Here is a 27787-nt window from a genome sequence, read left to right on the forward strand (position 1 = left end):
TTGGCCATTGACCAATCAGATCAGCTCTGAAAATGACCTGATGTGATTGGTCAAAATACCAATTAGTGGAGAAAAAAATCTGAATTGCGCTGAATGTCTAAAAAATGCAACCGATGAGCCATCCACAGGGATGGGATATATCCGATCCAGCCAAAATCACTAGGGTTCTATTTCACTCACATAGCCCCCGTGTTTGAGAGGGACTTAGTTTATTGGATAAGTTGGATACTTTGATCAAAGGAATTAAGCAATACTGAGCCATAATGAGATTTGATTTGGCCCACAGTCTGATCCGTTTCAACCAGCTGCAGAATGTGCCAGGCATCAAATGCATACGGATTTGAATATTAGGGAATCTGGAAGGGCTAACCTAATAAATACAGACACAGGTAAAGACAAAATACTGCAGAGTAAACACAGCTGCCGAGTAAACACAACACAACTTTGTAGGGTAAGACGCTCCGAATGTCAAAAATGTCTAGAATCTTGGTGAATAAATTATGAGAGGTGGCTGAGCAACTTCCTGTTGTCTTCCTGGAAAAATATGGACGGGGGTTTGTCAGCCTCTAGGGTCGCATCCTACTTCTGACACCAACTGTATGACGTGACAACTTTAAGGTCAAAGAAGGCCGTGGAAAATACACAGTGAGAACACTGTGAAGAAATGTTTGGTCCACGGCTGCCAGGATTAGAGGTCTGAGGTAAACACATACATGATCCAGTGGGGAAAAGCGCCTTGGTAAGCTTTGAGAAACCCCTCATAAGCCTGGTTCCTGGTCGGATAAACAGGTACAAGCGATTCACAGACACGCTCAGAGAACTGCAGCAGCCTGCATCCAAAATAGACCAGCATAGCAGAACAGGGGGACTACTGCCATAGAGCCATGACCTTTGTTTTGGGAGCCAGGGATGGAGAGAGGCTTGAATAACATGGAAACTTCCCTAATCTCCCGTTTGGAATTCCGAGCCGTGCCTGGGGGACATGGGCATAGTTCTTATTCTTAGCTGTGGAGGACAGGTTGGGGGAGAGGGGAAGTGACCTCTGCCATTTCCACTGTCATCACCCTGCCATTGTTTAAAGTAGAGAGAGGTTGGTGGACCATCAAACTAAATATCTACAGATGTAGGATCTTAATTTGATCACCCTGTTGCAAGAGAACTTTCCTGCAATGTAGGAAATTGAAAACTTGTAGTGTATTTCAGGTTGGGAAATGCTTCTGAAGTTTTCCTTTACGGAAAATGTATCAACCACTACAAAAATGTCCATTAGTTATAAATCACATAATAATTCACATTCCCTGCTGCTGCAGGATTATTTTCTTGCTGTAGCAAACTGGCTATAATTAAGATCCTACATCTGTACCACACTACTACTGCAATAATACCTGTAGGCTTAATCTATTTTATAGAGGAGAAAAAATGTGTTTGCTGTCTTTAAAATTTGTGTTCATCAAGGCCACTTTTGGCTACCTTGTCTCTTGTTATTTTGTTTTGTTTCAGGAAACTTCCTCTATCTCACCCAATGATGAACCCCTCGGTAGATAGGTGTCCAACTCATATTCCGGCTGACAGTTTTATGTGCTCCAATTTACCCAATATAACTAGGACACCTCTAATTGGACTTCCTCTCTTTGATATGGAAAGTGTGTTAGTGTACCTGTCAGGATTCTCAAAAAAAGAAGAATCAACACATAGGCCTGCTATTATGTATGTCCTATTAGATGCTCTGACAAGTGACATGTCTTGTGTACGGATCCACATTAGGGTTCCGTCCTGTATGTAACACTATTGACAATGACAGTTGCAGCTTGGGTGAGATGATGTTCAGCCGTTTTTTCAAAAACACGGGTTCAGAGGGTTGAATCAATTTCTGTATATAAACATGGATGTGGAAACAACCAACATTTGCTCCCATGGGGATTTTCGAGAGGAAAGACGGCAACAGTCACCATTGTTTGGAAGACCAAACAGAGCTGACGAACAGTACAGTTATACCCCCAAAGGAGTCATGGCAAAACCAACTCAAACTCTTCGTTCAATGTATGATAACTTTTTACATGTAAAGCATTTTTAAATGTAGGAGCAATATGCAGGATAATGCAAATGGGATTTGTGGCCTTCCGTTACAAATGGGGTCATCTCACAAGATGGCGCTGACAGACACTGTCGACCTGTTTATAGCTCCTAGCCAACTTTGTAGTTTAATATTTTTTGCTCAGAACGTTTCTTGCATTATTACTGGCAACAACTTTAGGATATTATACCGCCGGTCACTCACCAGAAATATGACTTCCCTGACCTGGAACCTTTGTTTGAACTTCCTGAGGCAGCTCTCTTCATCCCGGGGCTGCACAAAAATGCAGATCCTGGAGTAGAGATAGAAGATTTGGGGCCTTAGTCAGGTTCAGGCGGTGTGCATACCATCCACCGCTTCCCAGTATATTACTCACTAACTTTCAGTTTCTGGACAGTAAAGTAGATGAGCTCAGAGCCAAGATCTCTCTCCTGAGAGCCATTCGGGACTGTAAGGTACTCTATTTTACAGAATCATGGCTTATATAGATATTTTTAATGGAATAGCTATATAAGCGTGCAGAGGCCCATTATCAACAACCATCACTACTGTGTTAGCTAATCCAAGTTTATCATTTTAAAAGGCTAATTAATCATTAGAAAACCCTTTTGCAATTATGTTAGCACAGCTGAAAACTGTTGTTCTGATTAAAGAAGCAATAAAACTGGCCTTCTTTAGACTACTTGAGTATTTGGAGCATCAGCATTTGTGTGTTCGATTACAGGCTCAAAATGGCCAGAAACAATTAATTTTCTCCTGAAACTCGTCAGTCTATTCTTGTTCTAAGAAATTAAGGCTATTCCATGCGAGAAATTGCCAAGAAACTGAAGATCTCGAACAACGCTGTGTACTGCTCCCTTCACAGAACAGTACAAACTGGTTCTAACCAGAATAGAAAGAGGAGTGGGAGGCCCCGGTGCACAACTGAGCAAGAGGACAAGTACATTAGAGTGTCTAGTTTGAGAAACAGACGCCTCACAAGTCCTCAACTGGCAGCTTCATTAAATAGTTCCCGCAAAACACCAGTCTCAACGTCAACAGTGAAGAGGTGACTGCGGGATGCTGGCCTTCTAGGCCGAGTTGCAAAGAAAAAGCCATATCTCAGATTGGCCAATAAAAATAAAAGATTAGGATGGGCAAAAGAACACAGACACTAGACAGAGGAACTCTGCCTAGAAGGCCAGCATCCAGGAGTTTTTTTGAACGGTAGTGTACATGTCAGTTGTTTTGCTCTAGGATGCCCACAGGCCTCACAAGACTCCATGTAATGAATCTGTTATTCAATGTGTTTGTATGGGATAATAAGCAGTAAGGGCAAATAATTTATTTAACCAATTTGATATACTTCAAGGCATCTTAAAATTCTAAATCAGATAGCAATGTCCTTCTTAAAACAATTCCATGTAGTTTAGTAGAACGGCTTAGACAGGGCTTGGAATCTTATGGGTTAACAACTCATGGTGTGAATTTGTTTTCCCGATCTGGAATACCTCACCATTACCTCCTGAGAGAAGATTTTCTTTGGTTATCGTCACTGCCGTGTATATCCCCCCCAAGCCGACACTACAACGTCTCTCAAGGAACTACAGTGCATTCGGAAAATAATCAAACTCCTTCACTTTTTCCACATTTGATTACGTTACAGTCATATTCTAAACATGATTTTTTCCTCATCAATCTACACACTATACCCCATAACGACAAATCAAAAACAGGTTTTAGAAATGTTTGCAATTAAAAAACAAACACTTTACTTAGTACTTTGTTGAAGCACCTCTGGCAGCAAATACAGCGGTGGATGGTGTGCACGCATCTGAGTCAGACTAGAAGTCCACTCCGAGTACCTGTTCTCCGCCGCCGGTGTTTTGGAGAAGTCTCTGGAATATGTTAAATTACCCTGGGGGGTATGAACAAAGGATTCAATTCGGGGAAAAGTCATATTGCTGGTCGTAATGCTGGTGAGTTACCACCACTCTGATATCCAAAAGTTATTTCCGGCTGTATGTAATAACACAAAATAACTGGGTTTATAATTTAAGAAATAACACTGCAAAGTTGCTTAGGAGCTAGAAGCAGAGCTGTCATATCTGTCGGTGCCATACTGCAGGATGGTGGCAGCATAATGCTGTGGGGATGTTTTTGAGCGTCAGGGACTGGGAGAGTAGTCAGGATCAAGGGAAAGACGAATGGAGCAAAGTACAGAGAGATCCTTGATGAAAAGCTGCTCCCGAGCGCTCAGGACCTCAGACTGGGACGAAGGTCCACCTTCCAACAGGACAATTACCCTAAGCACATAGCCAAGACAACGCAGGAGTGGCTTTGGGACATGTCTCTGAATGTCCTTGAGTGGTCCAGCCAGAGCCCGGACTTGAACCCAATCGAATTTCTCTTGGGAGACCTGAAAATAGCTGTGCAGCGACTCTCCCCATCCAACCTGACAGAGCTTGAGAGGATCTGCAGAGAACAATGGGAGAAACTCCCCAAATACAGGTGTGCCAAGCTTGTAGCGTCATATCCAAGAAGACTCGAGGCTGCAATCGCTGCCAAAGGTGGTTCAACAAAGGACTGAGTAACTGGTCTGAATACTTATGTAAATGTGATATTTACCAACAAACTAACATGGTCCAAGCACACCATGACAGTCGTGAAGCGGCACAACAAAAGAGATTCCCCCTCAAGAGAATGAAACGATTTGGCATGGGTCCTCAGATCCTCAAAAGGTTCTACAGCTGCACCAGAGAGCATCCTGACTGTAACAAGTAATTAAAGAGCAGCAGCAAAAAAAATAAGAATATGTACAGGGGAATGCCGGTACAGAGTCAATGTGCGGGGCCGCGGTTAGTTGATGTAGTATGTACAGTGCCTTGCGAAAGCATTCGGCCCACTTGAACTTTGCGACCTTTTGCCACATTTCAGGCTTCAAACATAAAGATATAAAACTGTATTTTTTTGTGAATAATCAACAACAAGTGGGACACAATCATGAAGTGGAACGACATTTATTGGATATTTCAAACTTTTTTAACAAATCAAAAACTGAAAAATTGGGCGTGCAAAATTATTCAGCCCCCTTAAGTTAATACTTTGTAGCGCCACCTTTTGCTGTGATTACAGCTGTAAGTCGCTTGGGGTATGTCTCTATCAGTTTTGCACATCGAGAGACTGACATTTTTTCCCATTCCTCCTTGCAAAACAGCTCGAGCTCAGTGAGGTTGGATGGAGAGCATTTGTGAACAGCAGTTTTCAGTTCTTTCCACAGATTCTCGATTGGATTCAGGTCTGGACTTTGACTTGGCCATTCTAACACCTGGATATGTTTATTTTTTAACCATTCCATTGTAGATTTTGCTTTATGTTTTGGATCATTGTCTTGTTGGAAGATGGCTTTCTTCTTGCCACTCTTCAATAAAGGCCAGATTTGTGCAATATACGACTGATTGTTGTCCTATGGACAGAGTCTCCCACCTCAGCTGTAGATCTCTGCAGTTCATCCAGAGTGATCATGGGTCTCTTGGCTGCATCTCTGATCAGTCTTCTCCTTGTATGAGCTGAAAGTTTAGAGGGACGGCCAGGTCTTGGTAGATTTGCAGTGGTCTGATACTCCTTCCATTTCAATATTATCGCTTGCACAGTGCTCCTTGGGATGTTTAAAGCTTGGGAAATATTTTTGTATCCAAATCCGGCTTTACACTTCTTCACAACAGCATCTCGGACCTGCCTGGTGTGTTCCTTGTTCTTCATGATGCTCTCTGCGCTTTTAACGGACCTCTGAGACTATCACAGTGCAGGTGCATTTATACGGAGACTTGATTACACACAGGTGGATTGTATTTATCATCATTAGTCATTTAGGTCAACATTGGATCATTCAGAGATCCTCACTGAACTTCTGGAGAGAGTTTGCTGCACTGAAAGTAAAGGGGCTGAATAATTTTGCACGCCCAATTTTTCAGTTTTTGATTTGTTAAAAAAGTTTGAAATAACCAATAAATGTCGTTCCACTTCATGATTGTGTCCCACTTGTTGTTGATTCTTCACAAAAAAATACAGTTTTATATCTTTATGTTTGAAGCCTGAAATGTGGCAAAAGGTCGCAAAGTTCAAGGGGGCCGAATACTTTCGCAAGGCACTGTACATGTAGGCAGAATTACCAAACATATACCAGGCGGTGTCAGAGGAAAGCCCTAAAAATGATCAAAGACTTCAGCCACCCTGGTTATAGACTGTTCTCTCTGCTACCGCACAGCAAGCGGTACAGGAGCGCCAAGTCTAGGTCCAAGAGGCTTCTAAACAGTTTCTATCTCCAAGCCATAAGACTCCTGGACATCTAGTCAAATGGCTACCAAGACTATTTGCATTGCCCCTCCCCTCTCCACACCACTGCCACTCTCTGTTGTCATCTATGTATAGCCACTTTAATTAACTCTGCCTACATGTACATACTACTTCAACTAACCGGTGCCCCCTCACATTGACTCTGTACCGACATCCCCCTGTATATACCGTTTTTTTTTTTTTTGCTGCGGCTCTTTAATTACTTGTTACTTTTATCTCTTATTCTTATCCATATTTTTTGAAACTGCACTTTTGGTAAGGGGCTCATAAGTAAGAATTTCAATGTTAGGTCTGTACCTGTTGTATTCGGCGCAACTAATACAATTTGATTTGATTTATAATGTTGTATACTGCGTTATGTTTTGATTAATTTCAAATTGTTTGCCTTGCTTCACTAGACTGTGAAATGCACTTTCCTTTTTGCACTTTTTCAATTTCTATTACTGTAAGTAGTAGGAAATTGAGCAAGAGGGGGGATATGAACAAACTGACATCCATTGTATAATTAAGAGAGTGAAGTATTAATACAGGCAGTAACTTCACCGGGTATAATTCATCATACACATTCTTAATTACATTGTTTACACAGATGTCTGTAAAAATGGGCAACAGTCACTCTTTCATTATAATGATATATGACAGCACAGCATCATCATTGGATATCTAAATAATGAAAACAGTGTAATGTATAATGTTGTTGTTTGCCTTTACTGCATTCCGGGACGGCAGAATATTGTATGGAGACGATGGAATGATGGATCCATGTCAGTACAGGTTTCGCCTTCCCCCACAAACATTGGCATGACATGGGAAAATGTGCTGTATATAATGTTGTTTTCTCTCCCACATCACTAATCAAACAATTAGCTCTCCTTAGAGAGGTTCTTAGAGTTTGAACTCAATTGTTATTTTGCTTCTTGCTTCGCTTTTTGGATGGGGGCCCAAGATGCTTGGAGGACCAATGGGGACTATTTTTGGTGTCAAACACCTCCTCGTCAACACATAATCAACACTTGATGTACGACTACTGGCTGAGTGCAATGCTTTATAATCTGTTGATGCTTTGAATGCAGGATACACTTGTGTTGAGTCTTGGGTCATGGTACAGTCTACAGTACATATTGTAATAAATATATATATTTTATTGCCACATACACCAGATAGGAGTAGTGAAATGTGTTGGTGTACAGGGTCAGCCATAGTAGTACAGCGTCCCTGGAGAAAGTTAGGCTTAAGTGTCTTGCTCAAGGCCACATCAACAGATCTTTCACCTTGTCAGCTCGTGTATTCAAAACAGCAACTTTTCAGTTACTGGCCTAACGCTTTAACCACTCGGCTACCAAACACACACACAATTCAATACCAGTTGTTGAACAACATAAACAACAGAAATGACAGTTTCAGACATGACTGACAAACAAATAAATATATGTTAACTTGTAAAAGCCCTACTATCCAGAGGCACCTATGTGAGGCCTTCAGATCTTAGCAGAAAACACACCCTTGTAAGTAGATCTTGACTGGGTCTGCCTTTGATGGCAAGCATGAACAATGCTCAAGATCTCCAGAGCATCTGAGTCACTCCAAGGGTCGTGGTCAGGAATGTGGCCACAGCCCTGCTATCCGCTCACTTTTATTAGATCAGGGTTCTTTTGTCCCTCCTGTGAAATGTCAGTCGCGTCACCAGCTATGTTAACCTCCAACCTCACTGACCCCCTCTGCGAGCCCTCAGCTGCTCCCTGCCACTAGTGGCCACTGGGCAGACTATCAGACAACCAGCCAGCCAAGACAGCCTGCCTGCCTGCCCCCATTCCTGGCTTTATCTCTGGGCTTAAGAGCTCTCTGTCCCTCTCCGCCCTTCCTGCTCATATTGGCCTGTTCAAACACATAATGGACAGATAGAGAAAAAATCACCACCGCTTGGCGTTGAGAGGAGAATGACTGTGGGGAGACAGGGCTTTTGGGATATGTGGGACTTCTGATTGTAGAAACTAGGAATAGCTAAGAATAACCATTGTCTAAGTGCTTACAATATTGCCACATGACTGCTCAGAAACAGTTAACTCTGTCAGCAACAGATATTTCTGTAAGTTTGCAAGAATGGTGTCTCCCTCACACAGAACTGAGCTACATTTGTACCATATTCTCTCTGAAAAAAAATGTCCAGTGTTGTTGTTGATCACAGCAGCCTTCATACCATATTTAAGACAATATGAATATGGTTACCATCTAAAAGAGAACCACTGCCACAGGTTTGTGAATATGGATGGCACATTGCACTTCTGCACATACTGTAAAACTCCAAACAGGCAACTAGATGGAGATACATTTTGCATTCTTATATTTTATCTTGATGTTGTACAGCCAAAGTTAGAACCGGAGTACACTGTGTTTATGTCAACAAGGCCGAACTTGCACTGACTGAACATTTTAAAGAAGCAAATAGTGGACATACATTGTAGGTAGACTCTTCTAAAAGTAGTGCTTGAATACCCCAGTGGGAGATCATGATAGGCCGAAGGGTGAACTATCAAATTGCAAATTACCAAACCTACTGCATAGTTGTGTTACTATCATCTGCCAGGTCCCCAAAACTGAACACAGTTTCTACTAGTAAAACGGAGAAAAAAAGACGAATAAAGCTCAATAACATATCTTTGTCCTCAAATGAATGACAATCTAAAGCAACATTTAAGAGTGCTCTCGATACTTAGTTTCAGTCAGAAGGTGAGAATTATAATATCTCTGTCTGACTAACAAATGGAGACAGTTGCTATGAAGATAAAGACAAGGGGGTTGATAGAAGTCACTATTCATGAAACCTCCAATATTAACAAATGTGGAAATTGTAAAGAGGGCATAATTGACTGATGCAATCCCTGCAATAGCCCTGTCTATTGATTAACCTTGGGGTTACCTTGACTTTGAGGAGCACAAATTACTCTTGGCAGAGGACACTTTTCAAAAGCCCTCCGTGATTCTCATATTTGGATTAATCTTAATTCTGAATTATTGTTGGGCGAAATGGAAGTGATTATCACCAGCAAATCTATCCACATCTTAGTGAAGAGGTTAGTAATGAGGTTTGACACACTGAACTACAATTTTCTACGTTTATTCCCAATTCAAATCACTTCATGAATGATGTATGTTCAGATGTAGGATCTTAATTTGAGCCGGTTTGCTACAGCAGGAAATTAATCCTATAGCTAAAGGAAATGTGGCTCCTTATGTGGATTATAATTAATGGAATTTTGAATAGGGTTGGAGGGAAAATCAAGTCTGAAAATTCAGAGTGGGATTAACAAACTTCAGAAGCCTTTTAACCTGAAATACACAACTTTTGTTTTTTTTATTAAATTCTCCTGCAACGAAGTGATCAAATTAAGATCCTACAGCACATACACTGAGTGTACAAAACATTAGGAACACCTGCTCTTTCTATGACTGACCAGGGGAAAGCTATGATCCCTTATTGATGCACTTGTTAAAACTTCTTTGGGATCTGTGACCCTTCCACGGGACGGGTGAGCTAACATAGGCTAATGTGATTAGCATGAGATTGTAAGTAACAAGAACATTTCCCAGGACATAGACATATCTGATATTGGCAGAAAGTTAAATCCACTTCAATCAGAGAAGATGAAGGGGAAGAGACATGTTAAATAATGATTTTTAAGCCTTGAGACAATTGAGAAATGGATTGTGTATGTATGCCATTCAGAGAGTGAATGGGCAAGACAACCAATGTAAGTGCCTTTGAAGGGAGTATGGTAGCAGGTGGCAGGCGCAATGGATTGAGTGTCTCAAGAACTGCAACGCTGAGTTTAAAATGGCGCCGGAATAAATGGCAGCAGTCCTACGGGCGCCCAACCAATTGTGCTATTATGTTGTTTTTTTCACGTTATTTGTAACTTATTTTGTACATAATGTTTCTTCAACCGTATCTTACGGCTGTAACGGCTGTCGTGGGAAGAAGGTGAGGACCAAAGCGCAGTGTGGTAAGTGTTCATCTTATATCTGTAAACAACAGCTTGAAATCTAAGGAAGTCTTGAGATTTTGCTCGCCTGAAGAAGAGTATCTTGTGATAAAACACTATTTGCCTAGAGAGTTTTCAGCAATACTTTTCTTGGCTGTTTATTTACCACCACAGACTGATGCTGGCACTAAGACCGCACTCAGTCAGCTGTATAAGGAAATAAGCAAACAGGAAACCGCTCACCCAGAGGCGGTGCTCCTAGTGGCCAGAGACTTTAATGAGGGAAACTTAAATCAGTTCTACCCAATTTCTATCAACATGTTAAATGTGCAACCAGAGGGAACACAATTCTAGATCACCTGTACTCCACATACAGAGAAGCGTACAAAGCACTCCCTCGCCCTCATTTGGTAAATCCGACCACAATTCTATCCTCCTGATTCCTGCTTACAAGCAAATGTTAAAGCAGTAAGCACCAGTGACTCGGTCTATAAATATTGGTCAGGTGAAGCAGATGCTAAACTACAGGACTGTTTTGCTATCACAGACTGGAACATGTTCAGGGTATTCTTCCAATGGCATTGAGGAGTACAACACATCAGTCACTGGCTTTATCAATAAGTGCATCAAGGATGTCATCCTCACAGTGACAGCATGTACATACCCCATCCAGAAGCCATGGATTACAGGCAACATCCTCACTGAGCTAAAGGATAGAGCTGGCGCTTTCACGGTGCGCGACTCTAACCCGGAAGCTTATAAGAAATCCTGCTATGCCCTCCGACGAAACATCAAACAGGCAAAGCGTCAATACAGGGCTAAGATTGAACTGTACTACACCAGCTCCGACACTCATCTTATGTGGCAGGGCTTGGAAACTATTAGAGACCACAAAGGGAAGCACAGCCGCGAGCTGCCCAGTGACACGAGCCTACCAGACGAGCTAAATCACTTCTATGCTCGCTTCAAGGCTAGCAACACTGAGGCATGAATGAGAGCATCAGCTGTTCTGGACGACTGTGTGATCACGCTCCCCGTAGCAGCCGAGAGTAAGACCTTTAAACAGGTCAACACTCACAAGGCTGCAGGGCCAGACGGATTACCACAACGTGTGCTCTGGGCATGTGCTGACCAACTGGCAGATGTCTTCACTGACATTTTCACTGACATTTCGTGTCCGAAGTCATGAAGTGCTTTGAAAGGCTGATAATGGCTCACATAACCACCATTATCCCAGAAACACCTACGTGAGAATGCTATTCATTGACTACAGCTCAGCGTTCAACACCATAGTCCCCTCAAAGCTCATTACTAAGCTAAGGATCCTGGGACTAAACACCTCCCTCTGCAACTGGATCCTGGACATCCTGATGGGCCGCCCACAGGTGGTGAGGGTAGGTAGCAACACATCTGCCACGCTGATCCTCAACACTGGAGCCCCTCAGGGGTGCGTGCTCACCCACGACTGCATGGCCAGGCAGGTCTCCAACACCATCATTAAGTTTGCCTGATCTCCGAAAACGACAAGACAGCCTTTAGGGAGGAGGTCAGAGACCTGGCCGGGTGGTGCCAGAATAACAACCTATCCCTCAACGTAACAAAGACTAAGGAGATGATTGTGGACTACAGGAAAAGGAGGACCGGGCACGCCCCCATTCTCATTGACGGGGCTGTAGTAGAGCAGGTTGAGAGCTTCAAGTTCCTTGGTGTCCACATCAACAACAAACTAGAATGGTCTAAACACACCAAGACAGTCGTGAAGAGGGCACGACAAAGCCTATTCCCCCTGAGGAATCTAAAAAGACTTGGCATGGGTCCTCAGATCCTCAAAAGGTTCTACAGCTGCAACATCAAGAGCATGGTTGCATCACTGTCTGGTACGGCAATTGCTCGGCCTCTGACCGCAAGGCATTACAGAGTGTAGTGTGTACGGCCCAGTAAATCACTGAGGCTAAGCTGCCTGCTATCCAGGACCTCTACACCAGGCGGTGTCAGAGGAAGGCCCTAAAAATTGTCAAAGACCCCAGCCACCCCAGTCATAGACTGTTCTCTCTACTACCGCATGGCAAGCGGTACCGGAGTGCCAAGTCTGGGACAAAACGGCTTCTCAACAGTTTTTACCCCAAAGCCATAAGACCTGCTATATTCGGCGCACATGATAAATAAACTTTGATTTGATTTGGTGGGTTTTTCACGCTCAACAGTTTGTGTATCAAGAATGGTCCACCACCCAGTTTGTGTATCAAGAATGGTCCACCACCCAAAGGACATCCAGTCAACTTGACATAACGGAGGGAAGCATTGGAGTCTACCTGGGCCAGCATCCCTGTGGAACACTTTTGACACCTTGTAGAGTCCATGCCCAAATGAATTGGGGCTGATCTCAGGGCAAAAGGGGGTCCTAATGTTTTGTATACTCAGTGTATGTAGCTGGAAGTAATGTGAATAATTGTTCATGTAATTTATGTTCTGCATTACCTACAGTGGGGCAAAAAAGTATTTAGTCAGCCACCAATTGTGCAAGTTCTCCCACTTAAAAAGATGAGAGAGGCCTGTAATTTTCATCATAGGTACACTTCAACTATGACAGACAAAATGAGAAAAAAATCAAGAAAATCACATTGTAGAATTTTTTATGAATACATTTCCAAATTATGGTGGAAAATAAGTATTTGATCACCTACAAACAAGCAAGATTTCTGGCTCTCACAGACCTGTAACTTCTTCTTTAAGAGACTCCTCTGTCCTCCACTCGTTACCTGTATTAATGGCACCTGTTTGAACTTGTTATCAGTATAAAAGACACCTCTCCACAACCTCAAACAGTCACACTCCAAAGACCAAAGAGCTGTCAAAGGACACCAGAAACAAAATTGTAGACTTGCACCAGGCTGGGAAGACTGCATCTGCAATAGGTAAGCAGCTTGTTTTGAAGAAATCAACTGTGGGAGCAATCATTAGGAAATGGAAGACATACAAGACCACTGATAATCTCCCTCGGTCTGGGGCCCCACGCAAGATCTCACCCCGTGGGGTCAACGAGATCACAAGAACGGTGAGCAAAAATCCCAGAACCACACGGTGAATGACCTGCAGAGAGCTGGGACCAAAGTAAAAAAGCCTACCATCAGTAACACACTACGCCGCCAGGGACTCAAATCCTGCAGTGCCAGATGTGTCCCCCTGCTTAAGCCAGTACATGTCCAGGCCCGTCTGAAGTTTGCTAGAGAGCATTTGGATGATCCAGAAGAAGATTGGGAGAATGTCATATGGTCAGATGAAACCAAAATATAACTTTTTGGTAAAAACTAAACTCGTCGTGTTTGGAGGACAAAGAATGCTGAGTTACATCCAAAGAACACCATACCTACTGTGAAGCATGGGGGTGGAAACATCATGCTTTGGGGCTGTTTTTCTGCAAAGGGACCAGGACGTTTGATCTGTGTAAAGGAAAGAATGAATGGGGCCATGTATCGTGAGATTTTGAGTGAAAACCTCCTTCCATCAGCAAGAGCATTGAAGATGAAACGTGGCTGGGTCTTTCCTGGGTCTTTCAGCATGACAATGATCCCAAACACACCGCCCGGGCAACGAAAGACTGGCTTCGTAAGAAGCATTTCAAGGTCCTGGAGTGGCCTAGCCAGTCTCCAGATCTCAACCCCATAGAAAATCTTTGGAGGGAGTTGAAAGTCCTCTCTCATCTTTTTAAGTGGGAGAACTTGCACAATTGGTGGCTGACTAAATACTTTTTTGCCCCACTGTAAATGCATAACGCTTTCTCTCTTTCTCGTTCACAGAAACACAGAAACACTAAAAGAGGACAAACAAGCCTTCAAGCCTGCTGGCCAAATGACCTCTAAGGGAGATAATGATCTTAGGCATACCCAAACACACACACTCACTCACACTGACAGTGTCCCTACTTCACAGTGAAGGATTGAGGAGGACTTGCATGGTCAATAGACTAAGGTAAATGGATAATGTGATCATATCATGCCATGCTTGGGCTGCCACTAGACTGAGATGATAAATGGCATTGTGTAAAATGAAAGTAGCCGTAATAGATTAAAATTCTGGTGCAGTATGGTCCATCCTAAACGTGCCCTCACTCCCGTCAATTAAATGGATTTTGGTTGATTAATTTATCATCTTTGAATTCAGGGAAATTGTAGAGGAGCCACTCATACTCTGCTGAGGGTCACATTATATATTTATGGGGCATACACACTACAACTGCACTGGTTACTTGACCTTGAAACCCCGCTTCCACAGAATATGATCCAGAGAACATATATAGGCACAGAGCACTACAAGTGTCTTTGTGTATGACCGCATGTAGACTTCTGCGTAGTTGTGTTTCCTTTTTTCAATGTCTTCAAATGTATTACTCTTATCTCAAGCCATTGGCTCCTTGGCTAGTGGGACTGAGGTTTATACAACTTTTTTTTATTTTCTTACAACCAGTACTTTGTCTATTATATTGGATGCTACAGTAGATGTGCTTGACTGAGCATTGATTAACCTCTGCATTGAAAGGGAGATTCATAAGGATGCTGAATGCCTTTTAATGCATTTTCATCAAGCCTTATCTCATTCTCTCGGCACATTGAGTCATTTGAATGAGAACAAAGATGCAGGCTTTTCACCATTAGGAAATAAATATGTATGAAGGCAGCAAGTAGAAGACCGCTCCAAAATCTGTTCAATTACATAACACTTGATTTGACTGCATCCACAGTTTGCTTTCCCTAGGCATTGGGAAAGTATTTTACATACTATTTTGAGGAGAAGAAACCCAGTTTCTTCCTTTTTTAATTATTAATTATTTAAAGCAGATATCTGGAGGTCAGTTGTTTATACATGTTTAATACACATGCAATGTATTAGCGTGCCAATAAACATGTAATAAGCATGCAATCATTTATAGATCATTTATGTATCCGTGTAATATGTATGTCTAACAACTTTTACAGTCAAACTTTTAAAGAGAGACATTTACATTTTGTTTTTGCATAGAATTGTTTAAATAAGTCAATTATTTGATACATTTTAAATGGCCATCAAAGCAGAGAGCCAAACATGTGGACTAAAGACACTTGAATTGATTTCGGGAAACTTTATAGCAGAAAATTGGGATAGCCCATGGTAAAGCAATGTGGCTGATTGTGATTGTTATTTTTGACTGCTTTGTCTAGCTATGTAGTCAAGCTGTCAATTCTCTAAGCCAAACATTTAGCACACCATTTACCCATGAATTCCTGATAAATTGTATTCCTTTCAGCAGCATTTTAAATACTATGAACTTCAGGATCTAGTGATTGTGATGCATGGCAGATGTTTGTGGGAATTAGTGTATCCTCTGTGGGCCAAATTTAGAACAACAGTTAACTTGTCTACTTTTTTATTTAACTAGGCATGTCAGTTAAGAACAAATTCTTATTTTCAATGATGGCCTAGGAACAGTGGGGTAACTGCCTGTTCAGGGGCAGAATGACAGGTTTGTTCCTTGTCAGCTCGGGGATATTTACTTGCAACCTTTCATTTGCTAGTCCAATGCTCTAACCACTAAGCTACCCTGCCGCCCCAACTTTTCTTCAGGAAAGATGATTTATAACTGACCATTGCTGTGTCATAGAAACATTTCATAAGATATTTTTTTCGTTTTAATGAACTGCCAAACAAGTGACTGGCCACTAAAGCTATTTTGGTCAATGTTCACATGCAAGAATACATTGTCTGTGTGTCCTGATCCCTGCCTGCACCCATCAGTGAGACAGAACATTTTGGGCTAATGTATCTGGACCCTGGCCAATGACAGTGGAGAGCCCTGTCGGCTTGATGATAGCAGCTGAGAACAATACCTCATTGTGACGCCACGGACAGGCAGATCTATTTCAGGTTTCTTCCTTTTATAGTGTGCCATACGACCTTGTTAATCGGCCCCATCTCCCCTCCCCAGGCTAAGTAGATATAAAAGCTTCAGGAGAGGCTCTGACCATCTGTGCTTAGGAATTGCCTCCTCCCTACCTCTGAACTCTCACTCTTTAACGCTGAGCACGTAGACGCACGCATCCCAGCTCAACGCATTCAGCACCATGGCCCCCAAAAAGGTGGAGGCTAAGAAGCCAGAGTCCAAAAAGGCAGAGCTTGCCAAAAAGGAAGCAGCACCCGCTGCCAAGCCCAAGCCCACGCCGACCCCCGAACCTGTGGTTGAGGCCCCCAAGGAGCCTGACTTTGACCCCAAGAGCATCACCCTCGAGTACAGCGCCGACCAGATCGAGGAGTTCAAGGAGGCCTTCACCCTGTTCGACCGCACACCCAAAGGGGAGTTGAAGATCACGTTCGCCCAGTGCGGCGATGTGATGCGGGCGCTGGGCCAGAACCCCACCAACTCTGACGTCCTGAAGGTGTTGGGCAAGCCTCGGCCCGAGGACATGAGCAGCAAGCTGGTGGACTTTGAGACCTTCCTGCCAATGCTGCAGCACATTTCCCGCGCCAAGGACAAGGGCAACTTTGAGGACTTTGTTGAGGGCCTGCGGGTCTTTGACAAGGAGGGCAACGGCACCATCATGGGCGCTGAGCTGCGTCACGTACTGGCCACCCTGGGGGAGAGGATGACGGAGGATGAGGTAGACAGGCTGATGGCGGGCCAAGAGGATGCCAACGGATGCATCAACTACGCCTCCTTCGTAAAGCACATTCTGTCTGGATGAGCTGGATTTTTACCAGAAGGACTTCAATGATTCTGTATTTTTTTTCTCCTCTGGACCCAGTACCTGTCTCATCAATACCACTGCCACTTTAGTGGTGAGCATGTCCCTAAATGTACTGTTATGTTTGTTGCTAAAAGCAGCTGGCAACAATCATGTCACAAAATGTTGATTATGAGACCTAATTTGTCCTTTTCCTTGAATAAAAAATGTACAGTGACAAAAAAAAATATTTATAGAGAAATGTTAATGAGATACTGAAGCCATGAACATTTTACATTTAATAAATCATGAATATTATAAATGTAATAAATAAAGCACATCTGATTATAAAGTCTCTAATAATTGGCTTACTCAACATCTAATATCTATCCGCAAAAGCTGAATTTTAATGGTAAATTTCCATTACACTCTGGACATAGAGTACATTGATGTTGCTTCGATTTCAGAGCATGATATTTTTGAGCTCAGAAAAAGACAAATCGTGTCATATTTCAAAGTATTTCAGAGCTCAGTAAAAGCCAGGTATTGTCAAATTACTCCTCAAATTGCCTCCAAATTGAGTATAATACCTGAACTTTATTGTGTGAGATGGAGGAATCAAGGAGATTTGGCTCCATTTGACAATGGAACATATTCTATTTTTACCTGCAGAGTCAGACTAGATACACATCTCTACAATCTCTACAATCTCTCCGAGAGGGGCGTCTCAGGGTATTCTATGTCTGGGTGAGCTCAAGAGACCCACCCCCCCATCCACCCACACACAGTGACAGTGATGTCTGGCTGAGTGCTGGTCTCAGTTGGGGGGCAGCTACAGTGAAACTAGAAAAACACCCAGATATGAACAGGTATGCACACACACACACATACAGTATATACTATACACATGTACACACTCACCCAAACACACACATACCCACCCCCTTAGCCACCACTACAACACCCCCCTGTCATCCGTCAGACAGGTGCCCCGAGGCTTGCCTCTCTGATCCCCAGTGCTGAGCAGACAGTGGGCTTAATGCTGGCTTACCAGGCTGTAAACACAAATTTCACACACACTAATACAACCACTACATGGGGAGGAAGACCCTGCCCTGGGTGGCTTAGCAGGTGGCCAAAGTAAATCTGATTTCAGGGAAAATCATAGCAAGAAAAGTAAAATGTCTTGACAGTCTTGGCAGGTTTCTCTAAAATATCTTCGCTTGAGAAAAGCTGAACGGTATTACAGCTGTTTCGTCAGTTATTTTTATGGTGAGTTACAGTGGTTAAAGATAGGAAAGGTATGTGTTTTAAAGTCCATTATATTTGTGAATTAATTTAGCCACAAATGATTTAAAATACTTTAAAGGCAATGTATAGTGAAATTTTAATTGAATCACTTTAGAATGTGAATCATCATATAATATACGCCATTTAGCAGACACTTTTATCGAAAGCGACTTACAGTCATGTGTGCAAAGATTTTACGTATGGGTGACACTACCAACAGCCACACAGGACCACATAATCAGAAAGTCAAGACCAAGCATGTATGTTTCAGAAAAATTATTGTTTTCTTTTTTTTTTGCTTCTTCAATTTTTGTCTTATTTGCAGTGCAATTGAATGTCCAAAACCCATATTTGGTATTCAAGAGCGAACATCTTAACTAACCAAAGTGCGATAAAAGTCCACTCAACCATGCACATAACATATTGGTTCAGAAGGAGCTTTAGTGATTTTGTGTTGGATAATGCAGTACCATTATTCACCTGCTCCCTTGCCTTCAGAAATTGTAGATGTGTTTGTTTCCATGGAAACTATGAAAAGGTAAGTACTATGTGACTTCTTCAGTATCTGAGAGGAAGCCGTGTGGCAGTCAGACAGAATATCTCAAAACCTATGCAAATCATAGTCTTTGTACAGCAGCTTTATCTCCCTCAATACATCAAAGGATCCAAATGAAATGACCACAACCCTGAAACAACTGTGTATTTTTATGGCAACAAAAGGTGTATAGTTTATTGCATAATATCATTATGTAGTATGATGAAAGCTCCTTCTGCTATGATTTCCGCTCAACTATTCTCTGACAACAGATTGTAGACGTACTCCTTCATAACATGTTATTCAAAGCAACAGGCTTTGTTCAATAGATATTTGTGAAATGGGGTGTAAGTATCAGCATAACTTCCATTTAAAAAGTAGATGGCCAAGTGGGAGAAGCGAACATGACCCATAGCACACGAACATCCACAGTTACCACAGTCCCAAATACACTATTGCCATTGGATAGTCACAGAGAGAGGCGCCTTTGGCCAAATGCACAAATGTACTAGTTACCCCGCTAATACACTGTAGATCCCACAGATCCCTGTATAACAGAGATACTCCCTTCAATTTAGGTCTAATTCCTTCCCCTGGGCTGTGTGGATGTACAGATATAGTCTGGTAGCAGCACTCTGTCACTGTTCCATCCCCACGCTCTGGTCATCATAGCCCCGAGCTGAAAAGCTGCATGAGGAGATATGCATGGTGTTTTGGTGGTGTGAATGTGGACTCCTTTTCCTGGGAATTGGGTTACAACATGTACCGTTGTGCTGCGTGTGGTGTACCTTACCCTTACCCTGACATCATTAAAATCCTAAACTCTTGCAGCGTGCACAGTGTGACTGTGATTTAACAAGCTTGGGGTAGCTATGGACAATCGGTGGTCTGCTGGTGATGAGCAGAGTAATGCAAGTGTTATCTTGTAATGGGGTCGTTCCACGAATTTAATGTCTTTTGCGTCCCTTTGATATTTTAGGTAGAAATTGTGTACCAATATTTCATTTTGAAAGCCTGTTATATAATTGACGTGCCCTTTGATGTAGCCCTTTGATGGAGAATTCAATATATATGATTTTATATATGAATAAAGACTTGCTAATGCTCCAAAACAATACATTTTGACATGTCCTTCCGTTCATCCTCTGTGACTTCTAGGTGATTTTAACCCACTTAATCCCCAAATGTCTCCACGTTTTCACCATTATTGTAACGCCCTGGTTATTTTGTTGCTTTGACAAAATCATTTTAAGTTATCTGAAGATCTGTCTTTATTTCGTGTTATTAGTGATCGTATTAGTGATTATTAGTGGTCAACGCTGTTACCTAAACTGAACTCTCATTTGAATGTGGTTAAATGATTCCTTAATAAATAATAATTGACACACAAATTACATTGAACATCTAATATTCAAATCATAGTGTAAAAGCAGGGTGAGCTGGTTCTACTCTTTTTGTCCATGTTCTGGTGTTTTGTGGTGGAAAAGTGAGTGAGTCAAATATACTGTAGCATGTTAAATCTTGATTTAAGACATACTCTGTGTAACCGTTAGTGGTTATTTATCTGACATATTGCTGTCGGTACAAAGCCAGGATTTGCCTGATGATTCAAACTGAATCTTTCCGCTGCTTTATGATTCGCAACATACTTCATTCAGCCTGAGACTATCATCGCTGAAGTTATTTGTCGTGATGTCAAATTGAGGGGTGTTGTGCAAAACAAAGTCATTGGATCCTCACTAACCAAACAGAGTATCAAAGCCGCTTTACGGACGTTTGTTCTTGCCCAACCCATCCGTTTCTGCGACCAATCAGAGCAGTTAGAATGTGTTTGCATTTTACCAATCATTGGGAAGGTACTCAGATCTAGACTCATTGCAGAGAAGTAACTAACATCTGTGGGTGTGGTGTAGTGTTTGGTCAGAGCTCGGAGTTCAGGTAGCCAGGCAAAGTATTACTCTGATGCCACGATGTACAGAGCAGCAGAGTCGTCCCATTGACAGTCTTGTGTGGAAGAGAGTGCCAGATTGAACATGGATCCAAATGCAGCTCTTGGACACAAAGAGTGAGATCTAAAGCAAAATCTCACAATCTCACATCAGAATTAGACATTCATCCATGTTTCTCGAATGTCTAATTTCGAAGTGTTTGGTCAATTTTCGGCTAAATGACATACCCAAATCTAACTGCCTGAAGCAAGGATATGCATATTCTTGGTACCATTTGAAAGGAAACACTTTGAAGTTTGTGGGAATGTGAAATGAATGTAGGAGAATATAACACAATAGATATGGTAGAAGAAAATACAACGAAAAAAACCAACCAGTGTTTTTTTAAACCAGCATCTTTGAAATGCAAGAGAAAGGTTTCTGTTATAGCCATTACCCTGGTTGCATTTCTGATAGTGTCCACAAGATGGCAGCAGTGTATGTGCAACGTTTCAGATGGATAGCTTGGAGTATGACTGATCCTCAAGACTTTTAGTGTGAAGTCCCCATGTGCATTTGTGCAAATTGTGAAGGAGACATTCACATTCATATTCCATTTTTCTGCAAGAATATCGTCAAATCTGTATACTTGGACTTTGATTTAGCTTTTCCAGTATTAGTAGCCATTATATAAGTTCAACTTTTGCAAAAGAACCCGTTTTCATAACTTCATAACTGAATATACTTATATTAATTTGAATATGAATTTTTATCCAAAATAAAAAGGCATGCTGTCATACAAGGTTAGAAGTTACATTTTACGACATATTTCCAAATACTCGCTTTGTTTGACCACGATTGGTGCTTATTTGACAAAGATACAGTCGTTCAAGTGATGGCCGCCCGCTTCATCGGTATGCCATGAAGGCGTCGCTCTCTGACCAAATATGGTGTCCTATAGGATATACTACACCCCTAATGAAATAGAGAAGTCTTGTTGCCTTCTAGGATCTCTGAGGAATAGATACGAACATGATTTGACTCATTGAAACAATGTTTAGGGTGAGATTTTCACAGATGACTTTCTTTGCAAATTGAACGAGTGGAAATACAAACTTGATCATGCATGCTATATGAGCTTTTTTAGGATATGAAAAAGGATTTTATCTAACAAAGCAACACTTCATGTTATCTCTGGGACCCTTTGGATGATAAATCAGAGCAATATTTTAGAATGTAAGTACACATTTCACCTTCAGAGCTGACTTTAACAAACCTACAGGGGTGAAAAAAAAGATTTTGTTTTTTTGTAGCTCTCCTCAAACAATGGCATGGCATTTTTTCACAGTAATAGCTACTGTAAATTGGACAGTACAGCTATATTAACAAGAATTTAAGCTTTCAGTTGATATAAGACACTTCTATGTACCGACATTTGCTGTTACTCTAAAATCTGAGATCTTGACATAATGTGCTGAATGATTTACAACTGTCAACTGTGCCGATCCTTAAGTAATTGGTAAGGGTTAAGGTTTGGGACAGGCTTAAAACAAATATAACATTTTAAAAATGTATCTCGCTGGATTCGAACATGCAACCTTTCAAACCAGAAGCATGTGCTTACCTGAAGGTAACACAGTTCACTGTTTCCCCTAGTGACTGGTTTCCATCCTCAGACATGGATGGACGTTGGAAACTGACTTGTGACATGCCTTAAGGTCTATAGTTGACAAATTGTCTCTCAAAGGAATGGTGATTTGATAAGGATCATTAACGCGTTTGAGCTTACAATTTAAGTTATGATATGAGCTATAAGAGATGATAATGGCTGAAGCCAAAACGATTAGGTTACTTCCCCTCAAATGTCTTCTCCACAAAACATCCTTCTGCGTTCATACAGACACATCATTGAATTGGATGGCTTCACATTAACATTTAAAATTTCCAGCCAAGATGATACAGCAATCAATTGGCATGTTGTGAAAAATGTACTCCTTTCTTAATCTCCAACCTCCACAGGTCGACATGATATGAAGTTCAGACTGGATGCAGGAAGTCGAGATAATGCCAAATTAGGTTGAAAATGCAAACTTTTGGTTTAGTGGTAATATATATTTTCCTGGGCTCAGAGCAGTGGTTGAAAAAGTAGCCCATTTTCGTACTTGAGTAAAAGTAAAGATACCTTAATAGAAATGTATTCAGGTAAAAGTGAAAGTCACCCAGTAAAATACTACATGGGTGAAAGTCTAAAAGTATTTGTTTTTAAATATAATTGTAAAAAGTTAATGCAATTGCTCAAATATACTTAAGTATCAAAAGTAAAAATAAAAGTATAAATCATTTTAAAAAATCCTTATATTACGCACACCAGGTATTAAGCAAACAGATAGCCAGGGGCACACTCCAACACTCAGATATAAAAAACAAACCAAACATTTGTGTTTGTGAGTCCGCCAGATCAGAGGCAGGGGATGACTGAGGATGTTCTCTTTATAAGTGTGGGAATTGAACCATTTTCCTGTTCTGCTAAGCATTCCAAATGTAAGTACTTTTGGGTGTCGGTTAAAAGGTATGGAGTAAAAGGTACATTATTTTATTTAGGAATGTAGTGAAGTAAAAGCAAAAGTAGTAAAGTACAGATTCCCCCCAAAACTACTTAAGTAGTACTTTAAAGTATTTTTACTTAAGTACTTTACACCACTGGCTCAGTGACCCCGACAGATAATGGTAGAATGCAATTTATTGAGATGCTTAATTAGCCTGAGCCACCACCACATGCCAGTGCGTGAGAATAGCGTCTGTGATCAATATGTACAATCTTGATTGCACTAGTAGGTCTCTCTGTATGCTTGTTATTTGAGTTTATATTATTTGAAGTAAATGAAGAGTGATATGTTGTCTCTGATACTGTTTTTGTTGTGTTTTGGTCATGTATTTGTGAAGATCATGTATTAAACCTGCTCACAGGAAGACAGTTGTATGTATTAAGGGGTAGATATTTGTAAAAAAGTTATTTGTTTGACTAGGGAACAGAAAATGAAATGTCATGCTTTAGCAGGGGGAGAACCAGGTAAATGGTGCCAAATATACAACGGTGGAGATGTTCATCTGTAAAGTCTATGAAAAGATGTCAGAAATTCACAAGATCACACCGTTTTCTATAACAGAGGCTAGAGCCTGTGGTTTCTGAGGAAATGTAATAACAACATGATATCATTACACACTTGCTCTAAATGGCTTATAATATCATTTCGCAAATATGGCTACACTATTAGGGTTGTGTACTATCATACCCTGCAGTAGCCATTTAAAGATAACAATGTGCATTGAAAAAGGAGAACACAGCACATTGAAATACTCCATAACAATTGATTGTATTCATCCAAGGGCAAAGTGAATTGTATTCTGCAGAAATTCAATTATCACCATTCAATTGTTTGCTGGGTAAAAATGGTAGTCCACAAACGAGTAATCCCTCCCCATGTTGTAAAGCATGAATATATCTTCTAAGGTTCTTTTTTGGATGAATATGTGAATGAATGATACAGTATCTCTATTTAATGAAACTGCTTCAGATCTTCAGAGATTAAATGTCAGAGTGAGCACTGATATGATTCAAATGTTCAATTACACTTTTATTTCTCAATGCAATTGCCACACAGTTACATCATGAAGTTATATAAGTGGATTTAATTAGTTCAATTACATGTAATGTTCCGCTAATAGATCTAACCAGAGGGAGAGATAGGAGTCCCATGCCACCCAAAACTGAGACTCTTGTTTCCCTTAGGATTACACCAGCTGTGACACAGGAAGGCAAGGAAACCCCAGGGTACCATGGAAACCACAAGGGAGAGTAAACGAGAGAGTCCCTATAAAGTAGGCCAGCAGTGGGTCAAACTTTCAGCCTATAACAATATTGATGATGATTGTGGTGATTATAGTCATTTATAGAAGAAGTGAATAATGTCACAGGTAATCTAAGAATCTAAGAGCAGCTGTAGAGATAAACAGAATTCATGAATCATGACCGAGTGATAACAATTTGACTTGGACTAATCTCTTTCTAATGGAATTTTTCAAAGCTATATCCTCCCTTTCCCCAATAGTTGACAATTCCTGTTAATTATGAACTTTCTCTCTCCTCACTTGGGTAGCCATTCTGAATAATTACTTGAGTCAATGACCTTAACAAAAGTGAAAAGATGGATAAATGTGGTTTTGATTCAGGCTACTGCTCCTTTCCGGCGCACAGATTGATGACGTTGCGGAAAGCTCTTTTAATTGACTGCTACGTGCAGTCAGTCAACTGCTACAATCTTGGCTAGCTGCTTTCTAAAGGGAAAATGGCATATATTATAACTATTTCAAACGTCTGTTTAAATAAATGACCATGTACACCATAATCACAAAATGTTGCAAAAAATGTCCATAGAATACTTATTGAAAATACTTATGAATATTATTGAACATATAGTCTAGCCTCTAAGGCTCAGTGTAGGCTCAGTGTAGTCTTAGTAGAAGTGTTGGTGTGAAAAATAAACTGGATTTGTCTTACTACGATAATATTGTGGCTCTTCCTTATTTCCTGACAAAAATGCATGGTCAGACCCAAGTTGGCAAGACACAGTATGATTTAATTTCCCAACTGGTACAAACAAATCCTTGTGTACCTCAACTATGAAATCGTAATGCTTCCTCCTGACCCAGAAGGCTGAGCTGAAGTTGAAACTTAAATTAATTGGCATCCTCGCAGGAACCTCGGTGAATAGCATTTTATTCATCTATTGGTCATGCTTTGGAAGTATGACTTATCCAGAGGCTAACGCCGTGTGAAGGGAAGAGACTGATTGAAATAGGACTCCAGAAACGTAATGAAGCTGGGCCAAAACACAGGGTAATAAGTTAAGTGAATATGCAGATTTCAGGACAAACAACGGCCTGCTGCTTAATTCCTGCTGCTTAATTCCTCGGCATCACCGTTAAATCCACATCAGACTAAACAGACAGCCTTGTTGCCCTTAGCAACAAAGGCCCCAGCTTGATACTTGTTTTGTTGTGCATTGAAACAATTTCGGAACCTCTGTAGTTTCACTTGGCAACAGCGTCTCTTGTATTGCATAGGAGGTTGTTGGTGATGCAGAGGCACATGGCTGGTGAGTTAATTCTTCAGAAATCATCAGGCAGATAAGGTAAGGCATCCCTCACTCCCAGCACAGTTGCTATTGTACTTCCTATTTCCCCGAAGTCGGCAACCATCGACGGCAATAATTGTTTAGCTGAGATTTGCTCAATAGCAAAGAGACATCAGTATTTTATACATTTCCACCAACACACATAGAATTAATCTGCTGGGATTCTGTGGAAATGTCAGATTACAAGATTGATAATCACATTACGGAATGAAGCATCCTGACAGGCTTTACCCACAATCCTTCACACCTATTAATGCCTAAAGGGATGCCGAGCCAATGAAGAAACATCTGCCTCTATAATACTGACGTGTGCAGCGACACAATTCAGTGGAGATCCTCCACTGTATTATTTCCTGTCTCATCTATCTGATCATCCCGAATGTTGGCAACCTTGGTGCCATCATCGCCGGTAGCAGTGGTTAATGAGTGAGAGATGCCCACACATCTGCCAGGTCTCTAGATGCCTACTCCTCCAACCATTTGATCAGGACATATTTATAACCCACTGTGTCAGACCACTGACAGGCATAGGAAAACAGATGCTGCATCATCAAATGATTGGAAAGCCACCACATCACTCCCTAAGAATCCCCTATCCATCTATACATACCACTTCCCCCAAATCTCTGGGGGAGACATTCACCGTCTTGCAGACATGAGATGTCAATTCTGCTTTGATGTCATGTGTTGTAATATCTCAAATATTTTAGACCTGGGAAACAATTGCGTTAGAGCTAAATAAATGAGCATCTGACTAGATGGTTTGTTATGTTTGATCAAAAGATTGCGTAAAATGACAACCTATTACTAAACGACTAGGTATGATGCCAATGCCATCTTATACGGTTGTCAACACAAGCAGTATCAGAGCTGCATATGTTGAAAAGGTAGCTAGCGATACTTGATGTGATGTTGATGTGATGCTACAAATCCCAGAAGTCTCTCTGGTTAGCTCATTGACAAACGTTTCCCTTTAATTTAGGCAGTATGCCACATTTACATTTACAGTAGGCAGTCACACTGCACTAGTTTGCTTGAATTTATAACTAAGGAAATATGTCATCATTCACAAAATATTAATAACAATGTCCCCTGTTGCTGCATTTCCTGTTGCTACTGTCTAATTAAATAAGTCCCTATGTCCATCTTAGAGTGGATTAGGTTTATTTCCTTAATTTCCTATTTTTTCCTGCCTTATGAAAAACAGCTAAAGGCCGTTGCTCTCCTTCCTTGTGGCAAATTATAAATTGGACACCCGTGGAGAGTCACACTTTTGGAGGTTAAAGGTCCAATGCAGCCATTTCTATTTCAATATCAAATCATGTCTGGGTAACAATTACGTACCCTACTGTGATTGTTTTTATTTAAAATGGTCATAAAGATATAAAAATAGCTTCTTAGCAAAGAGCAATTTCTCAAGCAATAATTTTGCTAGGACTGTCTGGGAGTGGTCTGAGTGGGGAGGGGGAAACTGAAAACTAGCTGTTATTGGCAGAGAGGTTTGGAGCTCTCTTTCTTATTGGTCAATTAACTAATTTACAGCCTGGTGATGTCACCAGACAGGACAAAACTCCATCCCACCAAAGCAGGCTGAAATTTCAGGCGGTCTTTTCAAACGTCTCTTACACTAAAAGGACATTATCATAATCGTCACAATTTCACAGGATTATTCCAACCTCATAGTGTGGAAATATTTATAAAACAAAGGGAAATCACATTTTTGACTACACTGGGCCTTTAAAGACACTGCTGTAAGGA

The 27787-nt window shown here is 41.2% G+C and overlaps 1 protein-coding gene across 1 annotated transcript; it reads left to right on the forward strand.

The window, feature by feature from the left end:
- Positions 1-16349: 16349 nt before the first annotated feature.
- Positions 16350-17433, forward strand: LOC110509818 (myosin light chain 3). The gene has a single exon (XM_036968207.2). The coding sequence runs from the start codon at positions 16485-16487 to the stop codon at positions 17100-17102; it is 618 nt and encodes a 205-aa protein (XP_036824102.1). The 5' UTR covers positions 16350-16484; the 3' UTR covers positions 17103-17433.
- The last annotated feature ends 10354 nt before the right edge of the window (positions 17434-27787 follow it).

This window comes from Oncorhynchus mykiss, chromosome 29, assembly GCF_057628025.1.
Source record: "Oncorhynchus mykiss isolate SJ-2025 chromosome 29, ASM5762802v1, whole genome shotgun sequence".
Lineage (NCBI taxonomy): Eukaryota > Metazoa > Chordata > Actinopteri > Salmoniformes > Salmonidae > Oncorhynchus > Oncorhynchus mykiss.

Coding starts and splice junctions, on each gene's coding strand:
- LOC110509818 (XM_036968207.2), top strand. CDS start 16,485: ATGGCCCCCAAAAAGGTGGAGGCTAAGAAGCCAGAGTCCAAAAAGGCA.